This window comes from Nerophis lumbriciformis, linkage group LG21 (genome assembly GCF_033978685.3).
Source record: "Nerophis lumbriciformis linkage group LG21, RoL_Nlum_v2.1, whole genome shotgun sequence".
Classification (NCBI taxonomy): domain Eukaryota; kingdom Metazoa; phylum Chordata; class Actinopteri; order Syngnathiformes; family Syngnathidae; genus Nerophis; species Nerophis lumbriciformis.
Window position 1 is genome coordinate 10,240,621 of NC_084568.2, and position 23,120 is coordinate 10,263,740.

Consider the following 23,120-nt stretch of genomic DNA (forward strand, 5'->3'; position numbering starts at 1 on the left):
GTAAATATTTTTCTTGCGTTAGTCGTAACAAAAGTTTTTATTGCGTACCTCGTACCAAAAAACATGTTCCTTGCGTACGTCGTAACATAATTTTTTTTCTCGCTTCTGTTGTTACAGAAAAGATTTTTCTTGCGTAATCTGACAGAAAGATTTTTCTCGCGTTCGTCGTAACAGAAAAACGTTTTTTTGCGTACATCGTAACAGTAAAAAATGTCCTCGCGTCCATCATCACAGAAACGTTTTTTCGTTGTCATCCGTTTTCAACGTTGCCTTGGTCGCGGCTCGTCCCGAACATCACATGGCTTGCCGTTTCCATGACGACTGCCGCCTCCAAGCCTCCCTTGGAGTCGACGTCATGGATGTAAACGTCTTGCGTCGGCGACTTGCTCTTTAACAGCGTCCGTGTAACAAGTAACAAATTTGGTGACGTTTGACGACAGGAGGTGTAAAGCACAAGCGAGTTGCAGTTCACTGCCACGGCCAGTGGGGGGGCGCTCTCGACTGCCTTTTGACTTTTCCCTTTGGAAGTCGACTGTTGACACAAAAACGCAAACCACGCAACTCTGCTGCTTTTCGACGTTGCAATATCAGATTGTGCAAAAAGTGATTCATTTGTTGTGTTTTTGTGTTTTGAGGAAAGCAGTTGTTGTGTTTGTGTATTTGACGCAAAACACTCCAAAGGAAGAACTAAACGACATTTTGTATTTAAGCAGAAGAAAAGGTTGTAAAATAAGAAATGTTATTTTTGTACGCCCAAAGTTTGTTAAAAAAAAAAAGAAAAGAAAAAGGGGAAGATGTTTGGAGCAAAAGATGAAAATATGAATATCTATTTTTATTTCTAGCAAGTTCTCTTCAAAACTTCCTTCTGCTTTTGTTCTTTCACCTTCTTTTCTCTACGGCAAAACATTTTCTGCAACGTTTATTTTTGTAGGAATCTTCTGCATGAACACCAAAAGTGTGCGTTCTTTCACTCCTTTTGTTGTTGTGCGTGTGACGGAGAAATCTGACGGCAAGAAGATCTCTTCTCATCTGTCTTGTCCTCCTTCTCTTCTTTTTGTGCACCGTTTGAATAAATCCTCATCGTGTTGGAAGAACGCTGCGCAGACCTTTTCTTGAAACTCTTTAATTAGCAGCCAGCCTGTCAACAATTTTATTCACCTAATTTCAACTGTGCATTTTTGTTTGTCTTCTAAGCACACTTTTTTGCTCTGCTGTCTCTGCCGGGACATGTTTTTATCAGGAAAGGTTATTATACAAGATTGTTAAGGATTATTCTGAGAGTTTTTATTTTACAAGACAAAATTATGTCATTTGACAAGATCAAAGTCTAATATTTTATGGAAAAAAAAAAAAAATTCTGTTAAAAAAAAAAAGAAAAAAGAAAAAAGATTGTCATTGTACCAGAATTGGAGTGGTCCACCACATTCCGCTGTAATGGCTGCATTTACAACAGAAAGGTGGCTAATTGTGTTGAGTGGTAAATCCATCTGGGATTTGCTCAGGGAGTACGAAAATCCTGGGAGTTGTAGTGTTGAACTCTCTTAGAGCTCTGCATGCGCTTTAAAAAGTATTTAGGAAAAAAAAGTTTTCATTTTTTAAAGAAGAAAGTATGCCATTTTATATAATCAAAGTAAAAATATGTGGTGCATATGATAATTTTTTTATTAATTTTCTGAGAATTTAGATTTTATTTTACAAGATGAATAAATTATGTAATTTGACAAGATTAAATCAAATATTTTGTGGGGGGGATTTTTTTTTTAATTTTTTTAGAAAGGTTGTCATTGTACCAGAATTATAGCGCAATATTTTGAGGAAAAAGTAAAAAAAATTAGGCTTAAAATGTTTTGTTTTTGTTTTCAACCGGATATTGTGAGGAAAATGTTATTTTATCAAAAACTGTGTAAAAATTATAAGACACAAATATTTTTGGGGAAACATTTTTTTTTTTTAGAAAAAAGTATGCAATTTTACATGATTAAAGTCAAATATATTGAGAAAAAAAATATTTTATTTTTTTGGGGAAAAAAAATAAAAAGTTGCAATACTGTGAGAAAAGGTTTTCATAGAATAATTTTTACGAATTTTCTGAGAATTTACTGTACAAGTTTAAGGTAAAATATATTATGGAAAAGTGTTTTTCTTAAGAAAAAAGTTAGTAATATTGTGGAAAAACAGTTGGCTGCATTTACAACAGAAAGGTGGCTAATTGTCGGTCGTTGAGTGGTAAATTCTAAACTAACAGCCTTTTGGCTGTCTTCTGGGAATTGCAGGGGGGTACGAAAACCCTGGGAGTTGTCGTGTTGAACTCTCTTAGAGCTCTGCATGCGCTTTAAAAATCTTGGCGTGGAAGTCAGTCCTCTTGTTTACGATCAGCTCTTTAGCCAGTAAACCTGCTTGTTTATTTCCAACATGCATGCAGTTACCATTTCATGCAATAAATAAAGGTTCTCTATATCCAACATTATGTATTTTTATAACTGATGTTTTTTGGAACACATTTAAGGAATGAAGTGTACTTTATTAGTTATTTCCCATATTTCTGCACAGAAACTCAGATATGGTAACACTAGCGAGCAGTAGAGAATATGAAGTGAGTTTTGGTACACAACATATTTAGTTTTATTCATTATTAGCGTGTTTCTTGCTACTTTATTATTATAGTTTTAGTTTGACTGAGGTTCACAGATGGTCTGTTTTCTTCAACTCTATTGATCAGACCACATCATTGTCTTGAAAAAGTCTGTGATTGATTTGGTATTTTACAATTCCCATCTTGAAGTGAAGTTTGCACGATTATTAGAAACTTGAGCGACACAAAGAAGTCCAGAGACTTTTACTGCTGATGTGCCTTTGTGCCAAGCGGCTTTGTGCAACAGCTTGAATGAGCGCAGCTCAGATGATGCGAGAAGGTTTTGTGTCGCCGACCGTTTTGTTTATTGGAGAAATTGGAGACTCATGAAATATTCAAGAGTTTCACCTGTGCTGTAAAATCCAGACGTCGCTCTCGTCCCCGTTATGGACCATGAGAGTCTGCACACCTGAGCACACCTGGGATTGCTGCCACTTTTCCTTTCCTGTCTCCAAAGGAAGCAAAGAAGTTTTTTCTGCAGGTTTTTTTTTTCTGACGTGATTTGTTTTTAGTCCAAAGAGAAACTTTTACTGGCTTGTTTCCAAGAGCTCGGATGAGAAACGAAGAGGCTCACAACAAAGGTACTTCAGAAACTGCAAACACATGCCTGGTGTTAAATTGTGTCAAAAACATAATATTGTAATATTATTGTGTCAACTACATAATATTGTAATATTGTTTAAAAAACATGTTATGTCAACTACATAATATTGTAATATTGTCAACAACATATGTTGACAACCTTATAATATTAGTATGTCAACAACATAATATTGTAATATTATTGTATCAAAAACTTATGTCAACAACATTAAATATGTCGACAACCTTATATTAGTATGTCAACAACATAATATTGTAATATTATTGTATCAAAAACTTATGTCAACAACATTAAATATGTCGACAACCTTATATTAGTATGTCAACAACATAATATTGTAATATGTCAACATTACATTTTATTTTAACAACCTTATATGTCAACAACATAATATTGTAATATGTCAACATTTAATGTTATGTTGACAACCTTATATGTCAACAACATAATATTGTAATATAGTATCAAAAACGTATGTGAACATTAAAGAGTACGTCGACATTAAAGAGTCGACAACTGTATATTAATATGTCAACATAATATTGTAATATTGTCAAAAACAATGTAATAGGTCAACATTAAATATTGTAATATTGTGCCATAATATTGTGATACTATTGTGTCAACAGCATAATATTGTAATATTATGTCAACATTAAATATTGTAATATTGTGTCAACAACATAATATTGTAATATGTCAACATTAAATATTGTAATATGTCAACATAATATTGTAATATGTCAACATTACATTTTATTTTAACAACCTTATAATATGTCAACATAATATTGTACTATGTCAACATTAAATGTTATGTTGACAACCTTATATGTCAACAAAATAATATTGTACTATTATAGTATCAAAAACATATGTCAACATTAAAGAGTATGTCGACAACTTTGTAATATTGTGTCAAAAACATGTTATGTCAACAACATAATATTGTATTATGTCAGCATAATATTTTATGTTGACAACCATATAATATTAATGTCAACAACATAATATTGTAATATTATTGTGTCAACAACATATTGTAATAGTGTTATGTCAACATTAAATGTTATGTTTACAACCTTATATGTCAACATGTTGTAATATTGTATCAAAAACATGTCAACATTAAATAGTATGTTGACAACCTTATACTATTAATATGTCAACAACATAATATTGTATTATGTCAGCATATTTTATGTTGACAACCATATAATATTAATGTCAACAACATAATATTGTAATATTATTGTGTCAACAACATATTGTAATAGTGTTATGTCAACATTAAATGTTATGTTTACAACCTTATATGTCAACATGTTGTAATATTGTATGAAAAACATGTCAACATTAAATAGTATGTTGACAACCTTATACTATTAATATGTCAACAACATAATATTGTAATATTATTGTGTCAAAAACATGTTATGTCAACATATTTTATGTTGACAACCATATATTATGTCAACAACATAATAGTGTAATAGTATTGCATCAAAAACATATGTCAACATAAATATGTCGACAACCTTATATTAATACGTCAACATATTTTAATATTATGTCAACAACATACTATTGTAATAGTATTGTATCCAAAACAATTTGTGTCAACAACCTTATACTAATATGTCAACATAATATTGTAATATTATTGTGTCAAAAACATAATATTGTTATGTCAACATATTATATTATGTCAACAACATAATTTTGTAATAATATTGTCAAAAACAATGTCAAAAACATAATATTGTTATGTCAACATATTATATCAATATGTCAACAACATACAGTATGTCAACATAATCTTGTAATATTATTGTGTCAAAAACAATGTTATGTCAACATAATATTATTGTAATATTGATATGTCAACAACCTTATATCATGTCAACATAATTGTGCAATATTATTGTATCAAAAACATAATAAGTCAATAACATTAAATATGTCGACAACCTTATAATATGTCAATATAAAAGTATTATAATATTAATACGTCAACATAATATTGTAATATTAATATGTCGACAACATAATATCAAGTTAAGATCATTATTTATCACGTGCAATGTGATTTATCAACAATCATCAGCTATTTTGTGTTTTATTTAGTAACTGTGCAAACTGACAGTTCCACACACAGGCAACAATCCTCCGTGTGTGTGTCAACATTTTTGGATGGTCAGAAATAAAAAAAATTTAGACATTGTCTGTTCAGCAACATCATTTTATAGCTGCTAGAGGACTTAAGGGGCTGATTGAAACAAATTCAATTGATGCGTTTTGGTGTCCTTTAGTATTTCTTTTCTATAACGTTTGTGAAATATATATCATTAAAAGATTTCTTATATGGAAAAAAAACCTTTAAGTATACATTTTTGCGTATTGAGCGGAGTTTTCTTTTACCACCTCCAATGGTAAAAGAAAAATTTAAAAAAATGGTGTCAATGTAGATGCACTCCACGACTGCTTGTAAATTGCCCATAAAAAGTGGTAGATGTCTCCTGCATGTTTGAAAACATAGCAAAGCGCCACAGGTAGGGGCATGGCAACATGAATGTGCGGTAAATGAGTGTCTCCATGGCGATGCCCCGTATAGTACACGCAAAATCCTCATTTAAATAAGGCGGTCTGAACCACTTCACAATTGTACACGCTAGGGTTGGACGGTATACCGGTATTAGTATAGTACCGCGATACTAATTAATCATTTTCGGTACGATACCGCCTCTGAAAAGTACCGGTCCACCACCCCCCCATGCCCGCGTCGAAGTCACGTCGTGACATTGCTGGTTTACGAGCAGAGGAGCATGTTCGGCGGCACACACACACGGAGCACTTACAAGCAGACACAGTCTGTAGACAGAAAAGGGAGAACGGACGTATTTTGTCTTAAACACTAACGATAAAGGTGAAGTTATAACACTGAAACGCCCTCAGGAAGAGGTGCTTTGAGACATGGCTAGCTAGCTAGTGGCTAACGTCCATCCGCCGTCGGCAGTGTTTTAGTTACTTCTAAATCACTAATCCTGGTCTCCATGGCGACAAATAAAGTACGTTTCTTACAAGTATCATCCCTGCAGGACGAGGAATAGCTAAACGTGCTTCCCTACACACCGTAGCTCACCGGCATCAAAATGTAAACAAACGCCATTGGTGGATCTACACCTAACATCCACTGTAATGATACCAAGTACAGGCACGTATCTAGTCGATACTACTATGACAACTTCGATATTTTTTGTCACCACAACATCTTCTTTAGTTTAAAAAAAAATGTATATTATGTTTATAAAGTCAGGAAATATGTCCCTGGACACATGAGGACTTTGAATATGACCAATGTATGATCCTGTAACTACTTGGTATCGGATTGATACCCAAATTTGAGGTATCATCCAAAACTAATGTAAAGTATCAAACAACAGAATAATAAGTGATTATTACATTTGAACAGAAGTGTAGACAGAACATGTTAAAAGAGAAAGTAAGCAGATATTAACAGTAAATGAACAAGTAGATTAATAATTTATTTTCCACCACTTGTCCTTAATAATGTTGACAAAATAATAGAATGATGAATGACACAATATGTTACTGCATACGTCAGCAGACTAATTAGGAGCCCTTGTTTGTTTACTTACTACTAAAAGACAAGTTGTCTTGTATGTTCACTATTTTATTTAAGGACTTAACTGCAATAAGAAACACATGTTTAATGTACCCTAAGATTTTTTGTTCAAATAAAGCCAATAATGCCATTTTTTTGTGGTCCCATTTATTTAGAAAAGTACCGAAAAGTACCAAAATAATTTTAGTACCGGTACCAAAATATTGGTATCGCTACAACTAGAGATGTCGATAAATGCTTTAAAATGTAATATCGGAAATTATCGGTATCGGGTTTTTTTTTATTATCAGGATTTTTTTTTGTTATTAAATCAACATAAAAAACACAAGATACACTTACAATTAGTACACCAACCCAAAAAACCTCCCTCCCCCATTTACACTCATTCACACAAAAGGGTTGTTTCTTTCTGTTATTAATATCCTGGTTCCTACATTATATATCAATATATATTAATACAGTCTGCAAGGGATACAGTCCGTAAGCACACATGATTGTGCGTGCTGCTGGTCCACTAAAAGTACTAACCTTTAACAGATAATTTTACTCATTTTCATTCATTACTAGTTTCTATGTAACTGTTTTTATATTGTTTTACTTTCTTTTTTATTCAAGAATTTTTATTTATTTATTTATCTTATTTTATTTTATTAATTTTTTAAAAAAGGACCTTATCTTCACCATACCTGGTTGTCCAAATTAGGCATAATAATGTGTTAATTCCACGACTGTATATATCGGTATCGGTTGATATCGGTATCGGTAATTAAGAGTTGGACAATATCGAATATCGGATATCGGCAAAAAGCCATTATCGGACATCCCTTGTTACAACACTAGTACACACAATCTTAGTAAATCACACACAACACGCCATTAATAGTACACGCTATTTTATAGATTTCTCACTCTGTTTAGTGTCCGAATAATCATATTATCAATACTACAGCAATTTGTATCTAATTGAAACTAATGTGAAGTGTATGTGTTTGTAAAAAGAGACAGGCTGGACAACCGCAGCTCATTAGCATTAAAGCAACCGACACATGCTTACTAAAAGCACTTATAAACCGTCTAAATTCCAGAAAAGTCTCGATTTTGGACAACACACTTCCAAAAATGCTGAATTGATATAATAAAAATACGACCTTTTAAGGACAACTGCCTCCCTGGATGAGTACACTTTATGGTCGCTACTTCCGGGTGTGCGACCCCTTTAAGAAGCTGTATTCCTCTTTGAGGTGTTCCACTATGTCGAAGGCGTAAACATTCCGTGCGGATGATCCATCATCTAGCAGCGAGAGTAATTCTCTCCGCTCCTAATAATTCTCTCCGCTCCTCCTGACGGCAGAGCCGCCGGATGACGACCGACATTCGCCAACATTCTGCCATTAAAGAGTTTTTGATGAAAAGACACGCTGGCGACGGAGTGAGAACCGCTGCAGCAGATTCGACATATATTTCACGTTCAAACGAGGACAACATTACCAGGCAGCACTTTCCCCTCAATTGACCTATTTAATTTTTTTTTAACACTATGAGCTTTATTTAGCTTGTTATTCTTTTTTTTGTTTTTTTTTTGTTGGGGGATTTTTTTTTGTCGTCGTCCCACAATGTTGACTGGATCTAAAAGCACGTTCAAAGTGAGACAAATGCTGCCAGACATCAAGGTAAGCTAATCATGCTAGCTCCCTAAATGAAGATAATTAGCCTGCAAAATGCATCAAAGGTTAGAAAAAGCTTCCTCACAACAGATTCCGTTAACCTTTTTTTTTTGTTGCGTACAAACGCCCTCGTTCGACGTTTGGAAATTTTTATAATCCTATCCAATGTTGTCAATTAATAATCATTTAATTGAAAACAACTCTCAATGGTCACTACATTAGGTACATCTGCACATAGATCCGCCTGCAACACCAACTAGGGGTCTGCAGAAGTACTGCAGGAGGGGTCTTGACATTTTTTTCTTCTTTCAAATATATACAGGTAAAAGCCAGTAAATTAGAATATTTTGAAAAACTTGATTTATTTCAGTAATTGCATTCAAAAGGTGTAACTTGTACATTATATTTATTCATTGCACACAGACTGATGCATTCAAATGTTTATTTCATTTAATTTTGATGATTTGAAGTGGCAACAAATGAAAATCCAAAATTCCGTGTGTCACAAAATTAGAATATTACTTAAGGCTAATACAAAAAAGGGATTTTTAGAAATGTTGGCCAACTGAAAAGTATGAAAATGAAAAATATGAGCATGTACAATACTCAATACTTGGTTGGAGCTCCTTTTGCCTCAATTACTGCGTTAATGCGGCGTGGCATGGAGTCGATGAGTTTCTGGCACTGCTCAGGTGTTATGAGAGCCCAGGTTGCTCTGATAGTGGCCTTCAACTCTTCTGCGTTTTTGGGTCTGGCATTCTGCATCTTCCTTTTCACAATACCCCACAGATTTTCTATGGGGCTAAGGTCAGGGGAGTTGGCGGGCCAATTTAGAACAGAAATACCACGGTCCGTAAACCAGGCACGGGTAGATTTTGCGCTGTGTGCAGGCGCCAAGTCCTGTTGGAACTTGAAATCTCCATCTCCATAGAGCAGGTCAGTAGCAGGAAGCATGAAGTGCTCTAAAACTTGCTGGTAGACGGCTGCGTTGACCCTGGATCTCAGGAAACAGAGTGGACCGACACCAGCAGATGACATGGCACCCCAAACCATCACCCAACCATGCAAATTTTGCATTTCCTTTGGAAATCGAGGTCCCAGAGTCTGGAGGAAGACAGGAGAGGCACAGGATCCACGTTGCCTGAAGTCTAGTGTAAAGTTTCCACCATCAGTGATGGTTTGGGGTGCCATGTCATCTGCTTCTAAAAATCCCTTTTTTGTATTAGCCTTAAGTAATATTCTAATTTTGTGACACACAGAATTTTGGATTTTCATTTGTTGCCACTTCAAATCATCAAAATTAAATGAAATAAACATTTGAATGCATCAGTCTGTGTGCAATGAATAAATATAATGTACAAGTTACACCTTTTGAATGCAATTACTGAAATAAATCAAGTTTTTCAAAATATTCTAATTTACTGGCTTTTACCTGTATATTTATATTCCCCCCTGCAATTTTCCCGCAAATCCCTTCAAATACGATGAACTTTGATCCAACAGTTTACAAACGGCATGTGCCACCTCACTCACTTGCAGTTTCAAAATAAAAGCATTATATTATTACATTCAGGTTAGCCTTTAAGTTAGCTAGCGATTAGCGCAGCAGTTTCCAGCTTGTGATTAGCAGCACTATACTGTATTATTATTAATATCGCACAATAGCATAGTACCTTTAGGACCAGTGTTATACAAGATACATATGTAGTAGTCCCTGCCCCATCCCTCATCAGTTCTTTGGTCCTTGACTTTTTCTTTTGGGTCTATTTTTGCTTTCTAACTTTATTGCGTACATGAATTCCCTGTAAACAATTGTACTTTTATGGCCTACATAATTATTATTTAAAAAAATATATATATTTATTTACAGTTTGACATAGTTTTGTATTTCATTATTGTTTCTTTTGTTAATATCAGAGTTTGTTCTACACAAAGGTCATTTCTAGAAGCAAACAGCTTATGGACAGGGACCCACAGTTAAAATATACATCAACATATAACATACAAAATACAATATAATACAATACATTTCAAAGTCTACCCACCAAATACCCATTTACAATTTCATTTATAAATAAAAAATGGATCTTTAAATCCACCAAATCAGTTGAGACTGATATTGACATTCTATCATTAGCATAATTATTGTACGTAATTAACGAGTGGCTGAATTATGTTATGCATTACCGCATTCAAGTTATTTTGTATGTGATATTTTGGCCTTAATGTTGTGCATGTGTATAAGCCATTTTGAAATATTAGACCCCAGGAAAAGTAGCTGCTACTATTTCAGCAGCTATTGCGGATCCTAATAAACAAACAAGTGTGCTCTGCGGAGCTCTGGAAAAGTATATTTTAGAAGCTTTTATGTTCTCAACTGCACAGCTTTTGTTGACTGACAAAAGTACCTAGTATATATTTGAAGATGATTGCTAAGATGTGGAGCGTGTTGAGAAGCAGAAGTGGAATGACTCAGACTCCTCAAGAAAGCCTTTTGCTGCTTAAAAAAAAAATGTTTCCCCTCCTTTGGTTATTTCCAGCAGCCGCAGAGGAAACGCTAACAGATGCTTCTGCATTCTATCCTCAGACGTGCGTGTGTGTGTGTGTTGAAAAGGGATGGGGGGGTGCAACATCTGTCAGTTGCCATGGAGACTGCAGTCGAGGAATGTATTTTTTACGAATTTGATTACCTCCAAATGAGACGCGCCAGTGGAATCTCAAGTGTTGCAGTACGGTCGTCGTCATGTGACTGAGAGCGGTCACATGACTTTGTGGGCGATGTCGATAAATGGTAAATGGATGATGCTTGTACAGCGCTTTTCTACCTTCAAGGGTACTATTTCCACATTCACCCATTCACACACACATTCACACACTGACGGCGGGAGCTGCCATGTAAGGTCCTAAACACGACCCATCAGGAGCAACGGTGAAGGGTCTTGCTCACCCGAGCCACGCAACACACACACACACACACACACACACACAGATTCTTGTATTTCTTACCTTTTTGAGACAGCCGAAAAATGCCTACCTCTTTAGGACCGCCCTTTCTAGATAATTAAAGAAGTGTATATACAACATTAATAATACATACATAGTATGCAAATATCAAAAAGCTTGTTGTGAAAAATGAGTTGGAATTTCACAGGTAAAACTTAGAATTTTGGCAGTATTATAATAAAAGTCGTCATTTTAGTCAGGGCAAGTCAAAATTTTACAAGAAAGAAACCGAACATTTGTGCAATATTATGATAAAAGTTGGATTTTTACTCACTAACAGTCGCAATTTTACAAGAAAAGCTTAACATTTTGGCAATTTTATGAAAAGAGTCGTAATTTTACTCGACAAAAGTCACAATTTAGTAAGAAAACTTAAAATATTTGGCAATATTATAATAATAATCGGAATTTTACTTGGCAAAATGATGACAAAACCATAATTTTGCTCAAAAAATGTCACTATATTACAAGAACAACAAAAACATTGGCAATATTGTGATAAAAGTCTGAATTTTTTATGACAAATGTCACCATTTTGCATTAAAAACTAATAATTTTACATTAAAAAAAAGTAATAATTTTACGAGAAAATATTGCAATACTACAGAAGCCGAAAGAATATGAGAAAATGTTCCCAATTTTATAAGGAAAAAGTCGACACATTGTGAGAAAAATATTTTTACACACACTTGTTATTTCATATGTTGACCAGAGGGGGAGCACTTTTAAAACCGACACACAGTCCATTTGAGAAACCCTCCTTTTTGGGACCACCCTAATTTTGATAGATTTCACCACCAGTGGTGCAAATGAGACATTCTCTATTAGATGCAATAGTTTTCCGTATTGGGACCATGATTTATGTCCTAACTTGTTCATCGGTCCTCATATGGAAGGTACTTTTTCCTTGTTGGTGTCTCAAGAAGGGTGGAAATACAAGAACATACACACACACACTTGGGTTGACGGCAGAATATATCCCAGATGGCTGTGCAGTGTTCATGCAGTGTTTTATTATGCAATCAAAGTACTTCAAGTGAGCCTGAGAGGTTTATTTGTGATGAAAAGAAAATATTTGTGATAAAATCCTTGAGGGGAAACTGCACATTAAAAAAATATATATATATCATTCACAATCCTTATGTAAGACAAGTACACATACATTTTTCTCTTTTTTTATCCATTGTAAATTGTAACTAAATTCTAGTAAGAGTTAGCTAACAATGGAGCTAATAGTAGTCGCTTTATTCCGCATATAAAGCCCTTTAAAAACATCCAAACACCTCCATCAAGGTTTTATATACATGCTGTAAGTATATATATGTAATGTTGTAACATTCATAATAAAATGTAATATTTACGTATTTTGATCATTTTAAGCGTACGGCGGCGTATTAATTTCTCTGACGCATCACAACGTTCACTTTTCCCTTCAACAACACTACTAATCATGGCAGACTTGATGAGAGTCAACAAAGTCACTTTGGGACAAATGATACAGAAATTTCTATTTTTGATCCTGAATATAAGAAGGATGATCTACAAGTTTTAGAAGCTAAACAGATGCAGCTTTAGTGAAACACTAAACATAATGTAGCAGTATTGCTAAGTGCTAAACAAGATACACAAACATAATAAAACAATCAGTTACTGTACAATGTCTGCTCTCACTTGGATAAAGACGTTTATATCTTCCCCATTACATCAACAATTAATCATAATCCTGACAAAGGTTAAAAAAAAAGTTTTTTTTTTTTGTCTTTCTCACCATCTCTGGGTCTAAATTGGATGTCAAAGTTCAGAATCAGAATCAGAAATACTTTATTAATCCCCGAGGGGACATTGAGATTTTCAGCACAACCCTATTCAAGATCAGACAAACATTAAAGGGAGACAGAACAGGACCGCTGGCGTTGACCAACTTGTGGGTTTATGTCCGCAACCTTCTACTTTTCAGGTGAGAGGCATGATTTATAAACTAGAATTAACTTTCACCAACTCAGAGGCAGCTCAATATGTCAATATAGCAGCATAAGCTAGTTAGCTCTCTGTGATCACGGCACCGCTTAAAGTAGTTTGTCTGCGTTTACCAACATGGTGTCCTATTTTTGTGTATTCTTTTTTAGATTTTTACCAACTTAATGTCTTATTTGTGTGGTTTTTTTTTTTTTTAGATTTTAACCAACTTGCGGTCTTATTTTTGTGTATATTTTTTATTAGATTTTTACCAACTTGCTGTTTTAATTTTGTGTATTTATTATACATTTATTTTAGATTGTTACCAACTTGCTGTCTTGTTTTTGTGTATTTTTCAGATTTTTACCAACATACCATCTTATTTGTGTGTATTTTTCAAAACATTTTTACCAACTTGCTGTCTTATTTTTGTGTATTTTTATTTTTATTTTTTACCAACTTGCTGTCTTATTATTGTGTATTTCTTTCAGATTGTTACCAACTTGCTGTCTTGTTTTTGTGTATTTTTCAGATTTTTACCAACTTACTGTCTTATGTGTGTATTTCTTTTTTAGATCTTTACCAACTAGCTGTCTTATTATTGTGTATTTTTTTTAGATTTTTACCGACTTGCTGTCTTATTTGTGTGTGTTCTTAAGATTTTTACTGACATGTCTTTTTTTTTTTTTTTTGATGTTTTTACCAACATGTGGTCTTGATGTTGAGTAATTTTGAGTTTTTACCAACATGTGGTCTTGATGTTGAGTAATTTTGAGTTTTTACCAACATGTGGTCTTCAAGCCGTATATATTATAATAATAATAAATAATAATAAACTGTTCCAGTTTTGAGGGAGAGATTGATTACTTATGAATGAATTTGGTTGTGACTTTTGAACAGAGGAGAGCAAATGAGATCTAGGGAGCAAGTGGATGGTTTTGAAGTACGAATAATCTTCTCAACCTCCTGCAGCGTTGCGGGGGTAAAGCGTGTAAGACGTTGTGTAACGGGTGTTGTCGGGATGTCAAGGATGAAGCTGAGGTGTGAGCGACGAACGGATACTGTCAATTTTGGTTGTAGAATAGTCAGTTTATTGTTGTAGATGTGTGATATGAGTGTAATTGTGGTTTAAGGAGATGGTTTACAGTGGAAAATAGTTTTTTTTAGAATTGCCTGGGTTATTGTTGATAATTGCTGAAGAGTAGAGGGACCTGGTTGTTAAAAGAGCAAGTTGTCACCCTTACAGAGCCTGAGGATGATAATGTGAGCTGTTCCTGATAAGAGTTGTGGCACCCACACATCACACTGACTGCCAGAAGTATTTCTGTCTTTAAAGGCTACAATGAGCTCCTCTTTAACACGGCAGCAAATTTATGGTAGCTTTTGAAGAGGCGGCATCGATCTGCCAAAGGCGGATAATGAAGCAGCTGAGGTGCAAGTCCTTTGTTTGTTTGTTTATTTGTCTCTGGTGGACACAACATTTCACACGGCAGACAATTACAAGCCACTAAATCCACGCTATCACATTTCACACAACACTTGTGTTTTTGAGGCTGTTCACCTTTGGTCTTATTAGGAAACAATGGAAGTGGTGGCCATCATAATTAAGTGCAATTTTTTCAACAAAAGTTTCAAATTTGTTGACACATGAAGGCCGTTTGACTTTCAAACTTGTGTGTGATTGAGTGTCAGGAATACTCTGGAATATATACCTTGTACCATGTAAATGATCTACACTTGACCGATGATAGAATACTATAATTCTATCATTATATTGTGACCATTACGGGTGTACCCAATCGTTTTAACTATGATTCGATATTTGTGGTTGCCAATACGATTTAGGGATGGTATCATTTTTTTAGAACGATACAAGGTTCAATCACTGGTCCGGTCTTTAGTAGTGGAAGCAGAAAGTATAACTGCGATAGTCTGGGGACCAGCAATAAAATATTTTATCCTTTTCTTCAGGGCATATTTGCCTTCTCCATTCCCTGCTTCCTATCTCGATATGTGCAAACACCCTCTGAGCGTAACAAAACAGCGACCGCCATTTGAAGTATTTTTCAAAGGACTATGTTTGCTTATATCCTTAGCACGTCCCCTAAGTTCTAAAACACAATCGACACGAATGGGATTAACATTGAGCAGTGGAAACGTGGCTTTATTTACAATCAAGTTCCTTTCTTTAGTTGTTGAAATAAAATCCGCAGTGACTGGCTAAACTAGCATGTCACAATGATCACACCTGTGCTGAGTAGATGTGTCCTCTTTTGGATGCATTTATTTTAGATGCAAAATGAGAATATAAGGGTTGAAATCCGTATTCGCACCTGTGCTGCCTTTTTACTTTTTATATTTATCTATTTTGCGGCGCATTTGCAAGTAAAATTGTCGCACTGTGCAGTCCTGCACTTATCCTGTTTTGTTGGAAGCAATTGTTCTCATTTAATTGGAGAATGGTGACCATAGTGACATGCACACTTCAATTGATATGACTGTCACACCGTTTACGTACATTTCTGTTACCCAGATCCTCCCCACACAGTCCCCCTGGTCAGTGCACCATCCGTCTACAAGTTTCATGGTCAATGGTTTAGTAATACTTGCAAAGTCCCAGGTCATGCACTGACCCTTCACCAAAAATTTCAGGACCCCAAAATATTAAATTTTTCGCCATGCAAAATATGGGGACTTTTCGTGCATGTTAAGGGCCTCAAAAAGAAAAAAACACAGCAATTTCAATGGGGCCCTTGCAATGCTCTGCATCGCCCCTACTCGGGTCCTAAAAAATTAAAGAAAAGAAAAATGAAATAAAGCCACTCCAATCTGTCATCATTACTTGTAGCAATTAGGTTCAAGATCTGAACTTGTGAAACCGAGTTGACGCTTCGTGTTTTGTGGCGAATCATCCGAGCAAAGTTTGGCACCATACTACGGCAACATCTTATGGCGTAGGCAAAATTTGTTCGCAATTTTTCATCACCTCAATGTGTAGTATCTGTAATTTTAACCGCGACTCATTGGCTAAATTCCCTAGGAGGAGTTTGTTAAAGTACGACCCCTTTTTTTTGCCGAAAAATGGCCAAAAACCATCGGAGCAAAGTTTGGCGCCATACCACGGCCACACCTAATGGTGTAAGAGAAATGTGTTCGCAATTTTATCATTGTCTATATGTGTAGTATCAGTCATTTTAACCGCAACTCATTTGGTAAAAGTTTCTGGCAGTAGTTTGTTATAGTACGACCTCTGTTTTTTGCCGAAAAATGGCCAAACACCATCGGAGCAAAGTTTGGTGCCATACCACGGCCACATGTTATGGTGTAGGCAAAATGTGTTCGCAATTTATCATCGCATTTATGTGTAGTATCTATAATTTGAACTGTGATTCATTTAATAAAAGTCCCAAGAAGGAGTTTGTTAAAGTACGACCCCTTTTTTTTGCCGAAAAATTTCCAAAAACCATCGTAGCAAAGTTTGGCGCCATACCACGGCCACATGTTATGGTGTAGGCTAAATGTGTTCGCAATTTATCATCGCATATATGTGAAGTATCTATAATTTTAACTGTGATTAATTTGGTCAAAGTTCCTAGGAGGAGTTTGTTAAAGTACAACCTCTTTTTTTGCCGAAAAATGGTCAAAAACCATCACAGCAAAGTTTGGCGCCATACCACGCCAACACCTAATTGTGTAAGAAAAATGTGTTCGCAATTTATCATTGCCTATATGTGTAGAATCAGTCATTTTAACCGCAACTCATTTGGTCAAAGTCTCGAAGAGGAATTTGTTCAAGTGTGACCCCTTTTTTTCGCAGAAAAATGACCAAAAACCATCGGAGCAAGGTTTGGCACCATACCATGCCCACACCTAATGGCGTAAGAAAAATGTGTTCGCAATTTATCATTGCCTATATGTGTAGTATCAGTCATTTTAACCACATCTCATTGGGTCAAAGTCCCTAGGAGTAGTTTGTTAGAGTACGAACCCTTTTTTTTGCCGAAAAATGGCCAAAAACCATCGGAGCAAAGTTTGGCGCCATACCACGGCCACACCTAATGGTGTAAGAGAAATGTGTTCGCAATTTTATCATTGTCTATATGTGTAGTATCAGTCATTTTAACCGCAACTCATTTGGTAAAAGTTTCTGGCAGTAGTTTGTTATAGTACGACCTCTGTTTTTTGCCGAAAAATGGCCAAACACCATCGGAGCAAAGTTTGGTGCCATACCACGGCCACATGTTATGGTGTAGGCAAAATGTGTTCGCAATTTATCATCGCATATATGTGTAGTATCTATGATTTGAACTGTGATTCATTTGATAAAAGTCCCTAGGAGTAGTTTGTTAAAGTACGACCCCTTTTTTTGCCGAAAAATGTCCAAAAACCATCATAGCAAAGTTTGGCGCCATACCACGGCCACATGTTATGGCGTAGGCAAAATGTGTTCGCAATTTATCATCGCATATATGTGAAGTATCTATAATTTTAACTGTGATTAATTTGGTCAAAGTTCCTAGGAGGAGTTTGTTAAAGTACAACCTCTTTTTTTGCAGAAAAATGGTCAAAAACCATCGCAGCAAAGTTTGGCGCCATACCACGGCCACATGTTATGGTGTAGGCAAAATGTGTTCGCAATTTATCATCGCATATATGTGAAGTATCTATAATTTTATCTGTGATTAATTTGGTCAAAGTTCCTAGGAGGAGTTTGTTAAAGTACAACCCCTTTTTTTGCCGAAAAATGGCCAAAAACCATCGCAGCAAAGTTTGGCGCCATACCACGCCGACACCTAATTGTGTAAGAAAAATGTGTTCGCAATTTATCATTGCCTATATGTGTAGAATCAGTCATTTTAACCGCAACTCATTTGGTCAAAGTCCCGAAGAGGAATTTGTTCAAGTGTGACCCCTTTTTTTCGCAGAAAAATGACCAAAAACCATCGGAGCAAGGTTTGGCACCATACCACGCCCACACCTAATGGCGTAAGAAAAATGTGTTCGCAATTTATCATTGCCTATATGTGTAGTATCAGTCATTTTAACCACAACTCATTGGGTCAAAGTCCCTAGGAGTAGTTTGTTAAAGTACGAACCCTTTTTTTTGCCGAAAAATGGCCAAAAACCATCGGAGCAAAGTTTGGCGGCATACCACGGCCACACCTAATGGTGTAAGAGAAATGTGTTCGCAATTTTATCATTGTCTATATGTGTAGTATCAGTCATTTTAACCGCAACTCATTTGGTAAAAGTTTCTGGCAGTAGTTTGTTATAGTACGACCTCTGTTTTCTTGCCGAAAAATGGCCAAACACCATCGGAGCAAAGTTTGGTGCCATACCACGGCCACATGTTATGGTGTAGGCAAAATGTGTTCGCAATTTATCATCGCATATATGTGAAGTATCTATAATTTGAACTGTGATTCATTTGATAAAAGTCCCTTGAAGGAGTTTGTTAAAGTACGACCCCTTTTTTTTGCCGAAAATTTTCCAAAAACCATCGTAGCAAAGTTTGGCGCCATACCACAGCCACATGTTATAGCGTAGGCAAAATGTGTTCGCAATTTATCATCGCATATATGTGAAGTATCTATAATTTTAACTGTAATTAATTTGGTCAAAGTTCCTAGGAGGAGTTTGTTAAAGTACAACCTCTTTTTTTGCCGAAAAATGGTCAAAAACCATCGCAGCAAAGTTTGGCGCCATACCACGCCAACACCTAATGGCGTAAAAAAAATGTGTTCGCAATTTGTCATTGTCTTAATGTGTAGTATTAGTCATTTTAACCGCAACTCATTGGGTCAAAGTCCCTAGGAGTAGTTTGTTAAAGTACGACCTCTTTTTTTTTTTGCCGAAAAATAGCCAAAAACCATCGGAGCAAAGTTTGGCGCCATACCACAGCCACATGTTATGGCGTAGGAAAAATGTGTTCGCAATTTATCATCGCATATATGTGAAGTATCTATAATTTTAACTGCGATTCATTTGGTCAAAGTCCCTAGGAGAAGTTTGTTAAAGTACGACCCCTTTTTTTTTGCAGAAAAATGGCCAAAAACCATCGGAGAAAAGTTTGGCGCCATACCACGGCCACATGTTATGGCGTAGGCAAAATGTGTTCACAATTTATCATCGCATATATGTGAAGTATCTATAATTTTAACTGTGATTAATTTGGTCAAAGTTCCTAGGAGGAGTTTGTTAAAGTACAACTTCTTTTTTGCCGAAAAATGGTCAAAAACCATCGCAGCAAAGTTTGGCGCCATACCACGCCAACACCTAATGGCGTAAAAAAAATGTGTTCGCAATTTATCATTGCCTATATGTGTAGAATCAGTCATTTTAACCGCAACTCATTTGGTCAAAGTCCCGAAGAGGAATTTGTTCAAGTGTGACCCCTTTTTTTTGCAGAAAAATGGCCAAAAACCATCGGAGAAAAGTTTGGCGCCATACCACGGCCACATGTTATGGCGTAGGCAAAATGTGTTCACAATTTATCATCGCATATATGTGAAGTATCTATAATTTTAACTGTGATTAATTTGGTCAAAGTTCCTAGGAGGAGTTTGTTAAAGTACAACTTCTTTTTTGCCGAAAAATGGTCAAAAACCATCGCAGCAAAGTTTGGCGCCATACCACGCCAACACCTAATGGCGTAAAAAAAATGTGTTCGCAATTTATCATTGCCTATATGTGTAGAATCAGTCATTTTAACCGCAACTCATTTGGTCAAAGTCCCGAAGAGGAATTTGTTCAAGTGTGACCCCTTTTTTTCGCAGAAAAATGACCAAAAACCATCGGAGAAAAGTTTGGCGCCATACCACGGCCACACCTAATGGCGTAAAAAAAATGTGTTTGCAATTTATCATTGTCTATATGTGTAGTATTAGTCATTTTAACCGTGACTCATTTGGTCAAAGTCCCTAGGAGGAATTTGTTAAAGTACAACCCCTTTTTTTTGCCGAAAAATGGCCAAAAACCATCAGCGCAAAGTTTGATGCCATACCATGCCCACACCTAACGGCGTAAGAAAAATGTGTTCGCAATTTATCATTGCCTATATGTGTAGTATCAGTCATTTTAACCGCAATTCATTGGGTCAAAGTCCCTAGGAGTAGTTTGTTAAAGTACGACCTCTTTTTTTTTTGCCGAAAAATGGCCAAAAACCATCGGAGCAAAGTTTGGTGCCATACCACGGCCACGTTTTGGCGTAGGCAAAATGTGTTCGCAATTTATCATCGCATATATGTGTAGTATCTATAATTTTAACTGCGATTCATTTGGTAAAAGTCCCTAGGAGGAGTTTGTTAAAGTACGACCCCTTTTTTTTGCCGAAAAATGGCCAAAAACCATCGGAGAAAAGTTTGGCGCCATAACACGGCCACACCCAATGGCGTAAGAAAAATGTGTTTGCAATTTATCATTGTCTATATGTGTAGTATCAGTCATTTTAACCGTGACTCATTTGGTCAAAGTCCCTAGGAGGAATTTGTTAAAGTACGACCTAAAAAAATACAATCAAGGATCTTGTTGAATGTCTTGCCAGACTATTGTTCATTTTTTAGTCTTTCCAATGACATCCTTGTCCCTAATGCAGCAACACATCAACCATCACATCCTTGTCATTCCTTTCTCCTTCAGAAGGCCTCGTGCCGGCTCAACGTTGTCAAGGCAACCAAGCAGGGCGACTCACACAATACGTGCAAAAAGTCAGATAAGCCTCGAAGAAATCCCAAACTACACACGACGTGATAGCAAAACTCTCCATCTGCTATGTTTTCCAAAACCTCTCATGAAGACAGAAAGAATGCGTAATAGTGTGCTTTTATGTGATATATATTTCCTCGAATAGTGCAGAAAGTAACTAGTAGAAGTACTGTGCCTGTCAGGTTCAAACACCGATGACATCTATTAAACAGACAAGAAGCAAGGAATTAAACAGAGACAGGATTCAATTTAGCTCAATGAGGAGAGCGCGTAGACCTGTACTCTTGTACTGTGTCGTCCCACGCTCTGACGAAAGGATTGCACGCCTCCTCTTTTATTTGGACTTTCCCTGATTACATGGCAACGGCTGTTTCTAAGGGGAGAGGGGGTCGTAAACAGCCGTCGCCCTTAGTCACAAAACAGGTCCCGCTTCCTCTCGGCTTAGTAGATCTCGGGTCAAGACAAGATCTTTCTGTGGATTACAATAGATCAAAGAAACCGACACCTTCATGTCGCTTCCCATCCTACACAGTGGAGTTTTACAAGCCTTTTGCTTGGTAAGATCAAAGACAGCTTTTGTCCTCTCGCTGGGAACTCATGGAAACACAAAGTTTTGTGATAACTTAGATACAATTATTCTGACAGTGCCATATGGCCAAAAATAAAAATCGTGATATACAGTACAGTAATAGGAGTACAGTACAAACAAAAGTTTGTACATCCCAATAACAAAATCACAATATAGTATTTTTTTCTTCAAATTGTGTGCAGTAAAGTACACACAAAATGAATGCCTATTTCACTTATCCTTTTTTAATATTTATAAAGCACATATTTTGTATATGAAAAAGACAAAACAATAAAAAAAAACTATAAAACATATTTTTCTTTTTGACTTCGAGGCCCAACTTTTCCACGACATAGGGGCCCGGAGCCCACCCAAATTTTAACACTGAATTAGTAATCTTACTCTTGATTTTAATCATATTCAATAATTCTATCCAACCAAATGAAATAAAAGCACGTGTTTAATCATTATTATTCATTTCACACACAGACCTTAGACGTAGGTCAGGATGATTATAAAAATAAATGCTAATTAAATACACTGCATAATAATGGACTCATAAATAACTGATGAAAAATAAATGTACATACAATTATGTTGTGCTAAAGTAAATGCACTAGATTAATAATGAATATATTTGTGTTAATGTTTTGTTATGTTAATTTTGTTAAGTAACCCGTCAATGAAATGAAAAATGAAAATTCAACTTCACCACTTTAGTCACAATTTTGTCGCTTAAGAAACTTAAAGCATTAACACACACCTATTAAACAGTGGGCTCTTAGGAAGGTTTGTGTCATGTTTGTCCTCCTACAGAAACCATATTCAAAATATACAAAATACCATACCATATACAAAAAAAAATATTTCCCCCCCGTCTTTTTCCATTTTCATACATTTTTGAAAAAGTTCCAGGGAGCCAGTAGAGCAGGGTTTTAGTCGGTTTAGTCCAGGGGTGTCAAACTAATTTTAGAGGGCCACATGGAGAAAAATCTACTCCGAAGTGGGCCGTACTGGTAAAACCACGGCACGATAACTTAAAAATAAAGACAACTTCAGATTGTTTTCTTTGTTTAAAAATAGAACAAGTAAATTCTGAAAATATACAAATATATATGTTGCGGTTAATAGTATTCTATCTGTATTTGTCGTTATTTATACTTTCTGAATAAATTATGTGATCATTTTCATCAGTCAACTCATTGGTGTTCATTTCCAATCTATCAAGATTAAAAAATAATATCAAAATCAAATTACAGGATGTTATTTTATGTAGTTTTCTCATTTTTCTCGACTGGTGCACTAACATCATGTGGTTTATTTTTTTGTTTACATATGTAGCA

At 35.6% G+C, this 23,120-nt stretch overlaps 1 protein-coding gene across 3 annotated transcripts in view; it reads left to right on the top strand.

The window, feature by feature from the left end:
* The first annotated feature begins 8,138 nt into the window (after positions 1 to 8,138).
* The window catches only part of mtmr11 (myotubularin related protein 11), an 83,114-nt gene continuing 68,132 nt past the window's right edge, over positions 8,139 to 23,120 (top strand). For all 3 annotated transcript variants that reach the window (XR_012051041.1, XM_061983107.2, XM_061983109.2), the window contains exon 1: positions 8,139 to 8,552. Coding sequence is in view for 2 of the 3 variants with exons in the window: in XM_061983107.2 (XP_061839091.1) it covers positions 8,496 to 8,552 (57 nt within the window). In the remaining variant the exon portion in view is untranslated. The remainder of the gene's footprint in view (positions 8,553 to 23,120) is intronic.